The following is an 11,594-nucleotide window of genomic DNA, read 5'->3' on the forward strand; positions in this document are numbered from 1 at the left end:
TCAGTCTCTGTCTCACCTGTCTGTCTCACCTGTCTGTCTCACCTGTCTCAGTTGACTCTAACAGGTCACAGCAGGAAGGTAACAGCAGCGAGGTTCAGCGGTTGTCTTCATCAGGTGGTGACAGGCAGCGCAGACAGAACCATCAGACTGTGGGACCTGCAGAGAGCCGCCTGTGAGTCTGATCAATACCTGATCACTGATAAAAAACTGATCAATACCTGACCACTGATCAATACTTGACCAATGATCAATACCTGACCACTGATCAATTACTGTTCAATAACTGACCACTGATCAATAACTAATCAATACCTGACCACTGATCAATACCTGATCACTAATCAATAACTGATCAATACCTGATCAATGATCAATAACTGATCAATACCTGACCACTGATCAATACCTGACCACTGATCAATTACTGATCAATACCTGACCACTGATCAATACCTGACCACTGATCAATTACTGATCAATACCTGACCACTGATCAATACCTGATCAATATCTGATCACTAATCAATAACTGATCAATACCTGACCACTGATCAATACCTGACCAATGATCAATTACTGATCAATACCTGACCACTGATCAATACCTGACCAGTGATCAATTACTGATCAATACCTGATCACTAATCAATAACTGATCAATACCTGATCAATGATCAATAACTGATCAATACCTGACCACTGATCAATTACTGATCAATACCTGATCACTGATCAATACCTGATCAATATTAAGGACTGATTAAGGTGGACTTGTGTCTGCAGGTGTGCAGGTAGTTAAAGTGGCGTCATACTGCAGTGACCTGGTCTGTTCTGAGAACTGGATCATCAGCGGACACTACGACTCCAAGATCAGAGTCTGGGACACCAGGTGACCACTTCACTCATTCACCACTTCACTCATTCACCAATTCATTCATTCACCACCTCACTCATTCACCACTTCACTCATTCGCCACTTCACTCATTCACCACTTCACTCATTCACCACCTCAATCATTCACCACTTCACTGAGTCACCACTTCACTCATTCACCACCACACTCATTCACCACTTCACTCATTCACCACCTCACTCATTCACCACCACACTCATTCACCACTTCACTCATTCACCACTTCACTCATTCACCACCTCACTCATTCACCACTTCACTGAGTCACCACTTCGCTCATTCACCACTTCACTCGTTCACCAACTCACTCATTCACCACTTCACTGAGTCACCACTTCACTCATTCACCACCTCACTCATTCACCACTTCACTCATTCACCACCTCACTCATTCACCACTTCACTCATTCACCACCTCACTCATTCACCACTTCACTGAGTCACCACTTCACTCATTCACCACTTCGCTCATTCACCACTTCACTGAGTCACCACTTCACTCATTCACCACCTCACTCATTCACCACTTCACTCATTCACCACCTCACTCATTCACCACTTCACTGAGTCACCACTTCACTCATTCACCACCACACTCATTCACCACTTCACTCATTCACCACCTCACTCATTCACCACCACACTCATTCACCACTTCACTCATTCACCACTTCACTCATTCACCACCTCACTCATTCACCACTTCACTGAGTCACCACTTCGCTCATTCACCACTTCACTCGTTCACCAACTCACTCATTCACCACTTCACTGAGTCACCACTTCACTCATTCACCACCTCACTCATTCACCACTTCACTCATTCACCACCTCACTCATTCACCACCTCACTCATTCACCACTTCACTGAGTCACCACTTCACTCATTCACCACTTCGCTCATTCACCACCTCACTCATTCACCACCACACTCATTCACCATTTCACTCATTCACCACTTCACTCATTCACCACCTCACTCATTCACCACTTCACTGAGTCACCACCTCACTCATTCACCACTTCACTCGGTGTGGACAGTAGAATCTCCGCTCTGATTTAAACTCTCACCGTCGCCACGGTGATTCCCCCTCTCCCTCTGTTACCTAGCAACAGCTCAGCTCACAGGACCCCCTCCCCCTCCTCCATTCACACACCAGCATCTCCTCTCCCTGCTCCTGATTGGTCAGATTTTCTATTTAATTAATTTATTATTTAAATAATCTAATTTTCATACAGAGTCTAAATAATAATAATATTAATAAGTAATAAATAATGATAATAAATAAATTAAATTAAATTAAATTACATTCAAATTAAAGCATTATTTTCCGCTACATGACGGAGGTCTGAGCTCTCTGAGTCCTTCTAGTTCATCATAAGGGTATTTTTTATTTTATTCTTTTTATTCTTTAGTTTATCCCTTCCTTACAGTTTATTTTATTATATCATTTATCATTTATTTTTATATTATTTTTATACTGTAAAATATTTTTGCAGATTTGGAATGAAATCAAATAAAGTATTATTTTAAAACTGATGGTTTGTCCCTCAGGACGGTCAGCTGCGTCCAGGAGCTCCCCGCTCAGGGGAAGGTCACCTCGCTGGACATCAGCTCCGACCACCGTCAGCTGCTCAGCTGTTGCCGTGACGACTGCCTCCAGCTGGTGGACCTGAGGAGGCGGAGCAACGAGCGCGTCTGCTTCAGGTAGAGACAGATGTCCCACAGGTAGAGACAGACGTCCCACAGTCTTCAGGTAGAGACAGAGGTCCCACAGTCTTCAGGTAGAGACAGACGTCCCACAGGTAGAGACAGGAGTCCTCTTCAGGTAGAGACAGACGTCCTCCTCAGGTAGAGACAGACGTCCCACAGTCTTCAGGTAGAGACAGACGTCCCACAGGTAGAGACAGGAGTCCTCTTCAGGTAGAGACAGACGTCCTCCTCAGGTAGAGACAGACGTCCCACAGTCTTCAGGTAGAGACAGACGTCCCACAGGTAGAGACAGGAGTCCTCTTCAGGTAGAGACAGACGTCCCACAGTCTTCAGGTAGAGACAGACGTCCCACAGGTAGAGACAGGAGTCCTCTTCAGGTAGAGACAGACGTCCCACAGTCTTCAGGTAGAGACAGACGTCCCACATGTAGAGACAGGAGTCCTCTTCAGGTAGAGACAGACGTCCTCCTCAGGTAGAGACAGACGTCCCACAGTCTTCAGGTAGAGACAGACGTCCCACAGTTTTCAGGTAGAGACAGACGTCCTCTTCAGGTAGAGACAGACGTCCTCTTCAAGTAGAGACAGACGTCCCACAGTCTTCAGGTAGAGACAGGAGTCCTCTTCAGGTAGAGACAGACGTCCCACAGTCTTCAGGCGTAGACAGACGTCCTCTTCAGGTAGAGACAGACGTCCTCCTTAGGTAGAGACAGAATATCCTCCTCAGGTAGAGACAGACGTCCTCTTCAGGTAGAGACAGGAGTCCTCTTCAGGTAGAGACAGACGTCCTCCTTAGGTAGAGACAGAATATCCTCCTCAGGTAGAGACAGACGTCCCACAGTCTTCAGGTAGAGACAGACGTCCCACAGGTAGAGACAGACGTCCCACAGTCTTCAGGTAGAGACAGACGTCCCACATGTAGAGACAGGAGTCCTCTTCAGGTAGAGACAGACGTCCTCCTCAGGTAGAGACAGACGTCCCACAGTCTTCAGGTAGAGACAGACGTCCCACAGTTTTCAGGTAGAGACAGACGTCCTCTTCAGGTAGAGACAGACGTCCTCTTCAAGTAGAGACAGACGTCCCACAGTCTTCAGGTAGAGACAGGAGTCCTCTTCAGGTAGAGACAGACGTCCCACAGTCTTCAGGCGTAGACAGACGTCCTCTTCAGGTAGAGACAGGAGTCCTCTTCAGGTAGAGACAGACGTCCTCTTCAAGTAGAGACAGACGTCCCACAGTCTTCAGGTAGAGACAGGAGTCCTCTTCAGGTAGAGACAGACATCCGCAGTCTTCAGGTAGAGACAGGAGTCCCACAGTCTTCAGGTAGAGACAGGAGTCCTCTTCAGGTAGAGACAGACATCCGCAGTCTTCAGGTAGAGACAGGAGTCCCACAGTCTTCAGGTAGAGACAGGAGTCCTGTTCAGGTAGAGACAGACATCCGCAGTCTTCAGGTAGAGACAGGAGTCCTCTTCAGGTAGAGACAGACATCCCGCAGTCTTCAGGTAGAGACAGACGTCCCACAGTCTTCAGGCGTAGACAGACGTCCTCTTCAGGTAGAGACAGGAGTCCTCTTCAGGTAGAGACAGACGTCCTCCTTAGGTAGAGACAGAATATCCTCCTCAGGTAGAGACAGACGTCCCACAGTCTTCAGGTAGAGACAGACGTCCCACAGGTAGAGACAGACGTCCCACAGTCTTCAGGTAGAGACAGACGTCCCACATGTAGAGACATGAGTCCTCTTCAGGTAGAGACAGACGTCCTCCTCAGGTAGAGACAGACGTCCCACAGTCTTCAGGTAGAGACAGACGTCCCACAGTTTTCAGGTAGAGACAGACGTCCTCTTCAGGTAGAGACAGACGTCCTCTTCAAGTAGAGACAGACGTCCCACAGTCTTCAGGTAGAGACAGGAGTCCTCTTCAGGTAGAGACAGACGTCCCACAGTCTTCAGGCGTAGACAGACGTCCTCTTCAGGTAGAGACAGGAGTCCTCTTCAGGTAGAGACAGACGTCCTCTTCAAGTAGAGACAGACGTCCCACAGTCTTCAGGTAGAGACAGGAGTCCTCTTCAGGTAGAGACAGACATCCGCAGTCTTCAGGTAGAGACAGGAGTCCCACAGTCTTCAGGTAGAGACAGGAGTCCTGTTCAGGTAGAGACAGACATCCGCAGTCTTCAGGTAGAGACAGGAGTCCTCTTCAGGTAGAGACAGACATCCCGCAGTCTTCAGGTAGAGACAGGAGTCCTCTTCAGGTAGAGACAGACATCCGCAGTCTTCAGGTAGAGACAGGAGTCCCACAGTCTTCAGGTAGAGACAGAATATCCTCCTCAGGTAGAGACAGACGTCCCACAGTCTTCAGGTAGAGACAGGAGTCCTCTTCAAGTAGAGACAGACGTCCCACAGTCTTCAGGTAGAGACAGGAGTCCTCTTCAGGTAGAGACAGACATCCGCAGTCTTCAGGTAGAGACAGGAGTCCCACAGTCTTCAGGTAGAGACAGGAGTCCTCTTCAGGTAGAGACAGACATCCGCAGTCTTCAGGTAGAGACAGGAGTCCCACAGTCTTCAGGTAGAGACAGGAGTCCTGTTCAGGTAGAGACAGACATCCGCAGTCTTCAGGTAGAGACAGGAGTCCTCTTCAGGTAGAGACAGACATCCCGCAGTCTTCAGGTAGAGACAGGAGTCCTCTTCAGGTAGGGACAGGAGTCCTCTTCAGGTAGAGACAGACATCCCGCAGTCTTCAGGTAGAGACAGGAGTCCTCTTCAGGTAGGGACAGGAGTCCTCTTCAGGTAGAGACAGACATCCCACAGTCTTCAGGTAGAGACAGGAGTCCTCTTCAGGTAGAGACAGACATCCCACAGTCTTCAGGTAGAGACAGGAGTCCTCCTCAGGTAGAGACAGATGTCCCACGGTGATGTCTCTCTGTGTCTGTCTGTGTGTTTCAGAGCTGAAGGCTTCAAATGTGGCAGTGACAGCAGCAAGGCTGTGATCAGGTCAGTTATTACACTCTTTCACACCGATGACCCGGGTCAGACCGGGGTTATCTGACCTGGGTCAGACCGGGGTTATCTGACCCGGGTCAGACCGGGGTTACCTGACCCGGGTCAGACCGGGGTTACCTGACCCGGGTCAGACCGGGGTTACCTGACCCAGCAGCAACATTAATACACTTTCCATGTCTCTATCTGTAGAATATGTCCCGGAGTAAATCTCTTCTGATCCCTTACTGGTTTGAAATGGGGAATATCAACTTCTGTCCTCCAAGAGGCCATTCAGAGTCCCTCCATTTAACCCCATCAGGCTAAAGAACACTTCTGTCCATCAGTCCATCTTGTTAAAGACATGTCCATCCAGAGGACAGATGATCATGTTTTAATGGGTTATGTCTGAATAATGTGATGTGTTTTGTTTTTTGTCTGATGAGTCTTACTTGTCTGTCTGTCTCTATGGTAACAGGATGTCTGTCTGTCTCTATGGTAACAGGACGTCTGTCTGTCTCTATGGTAACAGGACGTCTGTCTGTCTCTATGGTAACAGGACGTCTGTCTGTCTCTATGGTAACAGGACGTCTGTCTGTCTCTATGGTAACAGGATGTCTGTCTGTCTCTATGGTAACAGGATGTCTGTCTCTATGGTAACAGGATGTCTGTCTCTGTGGTAACAGGATGTCTGTCTGTGTCTATGGTAACAGGATGTCTGTCTCTATGGTAACAGGATGTCTGTCTGTCTCTATGGTAACAGGATGTCTGTCTGTGTCTATGGTAACAGGATGTCTGTCTCTATGGTAACAGGATGTCTGTCTGTCTTTATGGTAACAGGATGTCTGTCTGTCTCTATGGTAACAGGATGTCTGTCTCTATGGTAACAGGATGTCTGTCTGTGTCTATGGTAACAGGATGTCTGTCTCTATGGTAACAGGATGTCTGTCTGTGTCTATGGTAACAGGATGTCTGTCTGTCTCTATGGTAACAGGATGTCTGTCTGTGTCTATGGTAACAGGATGTCTGTCTGTTTCTATGGTAACAAGATGTCTGTCTGTCTGTCTCTATGGTAACAGGATGTCTGTCTGTCTCTATGGTAACAGGATGTCTGTCTCTATGGTAACAGGATGTCTGTCTGTCTCTATGGTAACAGGATGTCTGTCTGTGTCTATGGTAACAGGATGTCTGTCTCTATGGTAACAGGATGTCTGTCTCTATGGTAACAGGATGTCTGTCTGTCTCTATGGTAACAGGATGTCTGTCTGTGTCTATGGTAACAGGATGTCTGTCTCTATGGTAACAGGATGTCTGTCTGTGTCTATGGTAACAGGATGTCTGTCTCTATGGTAACAGGATGTCTGTCTGTGTCTATGGTAACAGGATGTCTGTCTGTCTCTATGGTAACAGGATGTCTGTCTGTTTCTATGGTAACAAGATGTCTGTCTGTCTGTCTCTATGGTAACAGAATGTCTGTCTCTATGGTAACAGGATGTCTGTCTGTCTCTATGGTAACAGGATGTCTGTCTCTATGGTAACAGGATGTCTGTCTGTCTCTATGGTAACAGGATGTCTGTCTGTGTCTATGGTAACAGGATGTCTGTCTCTATGGTAACAGGATGTCTGTCTGTCTCTATGGTAACAGGATGTCTGTCTGTGTCTATGGTAACAGGATGTCTGTCTCTATGGTAACAGGATGTCTGTCTGTCTCTATGGTAACAGGATGTCTGTCTGTGTCTATGGTAACAGGATGTCTGTCTCTATGGTAACAGGATGTCTGTCTGTGTCTATGGTAACAGGATGTCTGTCTGTTTCTATGGTAACAAGATGTCTGTCTGTCTGTCTCTATGGTAACAGGATGTCTGTCTCTATGGTAACAGGATGTCTGTCTGTCTCTATGGTAACAGGATGTCTGTCTGTCTCTATGGTAACAGGATGTCTGTCTGTGTCTATGGTAACAGGATGTCTGTCTCTATGGTAACAGGATGTCTGTCTGTCTCTATGGTAACAGGATGTCTATCTGTCTCTATGGTAACAGGATGTCTGTCTGTCTCTATGGTAACAGGATGTCTGTCTGTCTCTATGGTAACAGGATGTCTATCTGTCTCTATGGTAACAGGATGTCTGTCTGTCTCTATGGTAACAGGATGTCTGTCTGTCTCTATGGTAACAGGATGTCTGTTGGATGTGTACTTTCTCTCAAACTGAGCTGCCTAGAGATAGTTACAATAGTTGTATGGTATCATATTTATATTTATATAACACTTAAAGCTGCTTTATCATGTAAAAGACATGAACATCTCACTTTTTACCATATGGGACCTTTAAAGGGAGAAACATGCAAAGAAGAAAACTGAGCAGCGTTCATCAGTTTGTCCTGATGTTCAGAGGAAGAATGTGATGAAGAGTCCTGATGCTGAAAAGCTGCAATCATCGATTCAGACAGAAAAACATCAAATCAAATCTTAAATTCATCGTTTAGCTCCTGGTTTATTAAAACACATTCTGCATCCAGCAGGGAACCAGCTGACAGGAAGCTGATCATCTGCTGCCTGAGTAATGATAGAGTGGTGATATTTATTATACTATTATTATTATTATTATTATTATTATTATTACTATTATACTATTATTACTATTATTATTATTATTATTATTATTATTATTATTATTATTTCTATCATTACTATTGTTATTATTATCATTACTATTGTTATTATTATTATTACTATCGTTATTATTATTATTACTATCATTACTATTATTACTATTATTATTATTATTAAAAATAATAATAATAATAATAATAATAATATTATTATTACTATTATTACTATTGTTATTATTATTATTTCTATCATTACTATTATTATCGTTATTATTATTATTATTGTTATTATTGTTATTATTATTATTGTTATTGTTATTGCGTCCTGTATTTATTATCAGTCTTCATGTTTGTGATCAAACGTTCCGCCAGAATAACTGAGAGATGAGAAGCTGCTGGTTCATTTCCTGCAGTTTCCATGACAACAGCAGCAGGACCAGGATGCTCTGAGTCAGCGACAGAGACCCTCTGAACATGTTAACGGGGTTCCCTGCTGGGTTCTCTCTGAGGTTCTCTCTGAGGTTCCCTGCTGGGTTCTCTCTGAGGTTCCCTGCTGGGTTCTCTCTGAGGTTCTCTCTGAGGTTCCCTGCTGGGTTCTCTCTGAGGTTCCCTGCTGGGTTTTCTCTGAGGTTCTCTCTGAGGTTCCCTGCTGGTTTCTCTCTGAGGTTCTCTCTGAGGTTCTCTCTGAGGTTCCCTGCTTGGTTCTCCCTGAGGTTCTCTCTGAGGTTCCCTGCTGGGTTCTCTCTGATGTTCCCTCTGAGGTTCTCTCTGAGGTTCCCTGCTGCTGGGTTCTCTCTGATGTTCTCTCTGAGGTTCTCTCTGAGGTTCCCTGCTTGGTTCTCCCTGAGGTTCACTCTGAGGTTCCCTGCCTGGTTCTCTCTGAGGTTCTCTCTGAGGTTCCCTCTGAGGTTCTCTCTGAGGTTCCCTGCTGGGTTCTCTCTGATGTTCTCTCTGAGGTTCCCTCTGAGGTTCTCTCTGAGGTTCTTTCTGATGTTCTCTCTGAGGTTCCCTCTGAGGTTCTCTCTGATGTTCTCTCTGAGGTTCCCTCTGATGTTCTCTCTGAGGTTCCCTCTGAGGTTCTCTCTGAGGTTCTTTCTGAGGTTCTCTCTGAGGTTCCCTGCTGCTGGGTTCTCTGTGATGTTCTCTCTGAGGTTCTCTCTGAGGTTCCCTGCTCGGTTCTCCCTGAGGTTCTCTCTGAGGTTCTTTCTGAGGTTCTCTCTGAGGTTCTCTCTGAGGTTCTTTCTGAGGTTCTCTCTGAGGTTCCCTGCTGCTGGGTTCTCTGTGATGTTCTCTCTGAGGTTCTTTCTGAGGTTCTCTCTGAGGTTCCCTGCTGCTGGTTTCTCTGTGATGTTCTCTCTGAGGTTCTTTCTGAGGTTCCCTCTGAGGTTCTCTCTGAGGTTCTCTCTGAGGTTCTTTCTGAGGTTCTCTCTGAGGTTCCCTGCTGCTGGGTTCTCTGTGATGTTCTCTCTGAGGTTCTCTCTGAGGTTCCCTGCTTGGTTCTCCCTGAGGTTCTCTCTGAGGTTCTTTCTGAGGTTCTCTCTGAGGTTCCCTGCTGGGTTCTCTCTGAGGTTCCACACAGAACCCAGCAGGAGCAGCTGATCGCTCCTCCTCATTATAGGATGAAACTAACAAAACAGTAAAACGAGTTTGTTTTTTACAGTGTGAACGTCTCAACGACTAAATCACACTGAAACAACGTGAACTCTTCGATGGTTAAACTTTATCTTTATTCTACAAGTTCTCAGTTCTCCTGAAACAATATCAGGACTCCACATTAACGCTGAGTCCTTGTTCTCTCTCTCTCTCTCTCTCTCTCTTCAGTCCAGACGGTTGCTTCCTCGCGGCCGGATCAGCTGATGGCGCCGTTTACATCTGGAACGTCTCCACCGGCAACCTGGAGACCCGCCTACCTGACAAACACAGGTAACAGAACCCAGATCATTGATCATCCATCAGCTGATCAGAACCCAGATCATTGATCATCCATCAGCTGATCAGAACCCAGATCATTGATCATCCATCAGCTGATCAGAACACAGATCATTGATCATCCATCAGCTGATCAGAACACAGATCATTGATCATCCATCAGCTGATCAGAACACAGATCAGGTTTAATAGAAACATCCGAGGTTCCAGGACGCTTCCCTGAGGAACTCCTCATGTTATTCAAGTACAGAGATGATTTAGTAAATGTTTTACTAATGTAGTATTGTATTTAATATGTATTGAATGTGTACATGTTGGAGTGTCTCTATAAGTTTAAATGGAAAGATTAAAGGCCCCGGGACGTGGCCCTGGGGGATTCCAGTTATTAAAGACAAACAAGATTTATGAAATGTATCAACCACATGCCTCGTCCGTTCAGCTCCTTTAACGACCTCCATGCTCTGCTTCTCCTGGATTTAACATGGGGGGGTGCAGGTCGTATCCACGACGACCCTCCAATGTTTTACACTCTCTGAGGTTTGTTTTGGTTGACGGATACAGAACAGATATGACGTCACGTTACTCAGACTAACTCAATAAAAACGGTAACTTCCTTCTACCTCCACATAGACTCAAAACCGTAAAACAAAATCACGATATGTAGGTGAATTCCCCCCCCCTTACTAGTTTAATAGAAAAAATAGAGGACCCAGGCCGCCTCCCTGAGGGACACCGCCTCCCTGAGGGACGCCGCCGCCGCCCCCCTGAGGGACGCCGCCTACAGCAATGTTGTATCGTCCCTTTAATGAACCCTCTCCTCTCTGTCTCCAGCTCGTCCATCAGCGCCGTCTCCTGGTCTCTGTCCGGTCAGTACGTCGTCAGCGTGGACAGGAGCAGGCGGGCCGTCCTCTGGAGTGACTTCTGAGAGGTCACGTTGTCACGGCAACACGCCACGCCGTAAAAGCCGGACTGATCTGGGAGCCATCAGAGGGACGTTTGTGGGTTTGTTTGTTTTTAGTTCGTTGTTGATTGGACGAAACGGAAACTTCCTGCTTGGTGCCTTTTTTTGTATTTTATAACGTCAGTGGGGACGACGAGGGACAACGAGGGACAACGAGGGACAGCTGTTCACCTTCACATGAAGCTTTATAACTGTAGAACTGAACGAAGGGAAACCTGCAACCAAAACACGGAAACATTGAACCAGCCTTCACGTCGACCTTCATCAAGGTCATCACACCTTTAACCCTTCGGCCTCGCTTTAAGGACGCCGGTCCGACGTCCTCAGAGGACAAAAAAAGTCTGCGTCAAAAAACATGAACGTATCTACTGTCGGTGTTTCTGCAACTACGGGCAGTTTAACGTCCCAGCAATTATGGATTTATGTTAAATTATCAGTGCAATAAACATAAACACAACGTTATTACACATCTGGACATGACACATAATGTGAGTTAATAAAACA

General features: G+C 46.1%; 1 protein-coding gene across 6 annotated transcripts in view; it reads left to right on the forward strand.

Moving 5' to 3' along the window:
* The window catches only part of LOC119491103 (protein Atg16l2), a 41,613-nt gene that overhangs the window by 28,345 nt on the left and 1,674 nt on the right, over positions 1-11,594 (forward strand). For 4 of the 6 annotated variants that reach the window (XR_005207542.1, XR_005207541.1, XM_037774762.1 and 1 more), the window contains exons 13-18: positions 52-172; positions 784-889; positions 2,470-2,622; positions 5,560-5,607; positions 10,022-10,123; positions 10,961-11,594. The exon at positions 10,961-11,594 is cut by the window's right edge. Coding sequence is in view for 4 of the 6 variants with exons in the window: in XM_037774762.1 (XP_037630690.1) it covers positions 52-172; positions 784-889; positions 2,470-2,622; positions 5,560-5,607; positions 10,022-10,123; positions 10,961-11,054 (624 nt within the window). In the remaining 2 variants the exon portion in view is untranslated. Of the gene's footprint in view, positions 1-51; positions 173-783; positions 890-2,469; positions 2,623-3,005; positions 3,323-5,559; positions 5,608-10,021; positions 10,124-10,960 lie in introns of those variants that run through there. The other 2 variants (XM_037774763.1, XM_037774764.1) reach the window with 2 other exon arrangements.

This window comes from Sebastes umbrosus, chromosome 7, assembly GCF_015220745.1.
Source record: "Sebastes umbrosus isolate fSebUmb1 chromosome 7, fSebUmb1.pri, whole genome shotgun sequence".
Taxonomy (NCBI): Eukaryota; Metazoa; Chordata; class Actinopteri; order Perciformes; family Sebastidae; genus Sebastes; species Sebastes umbrosus.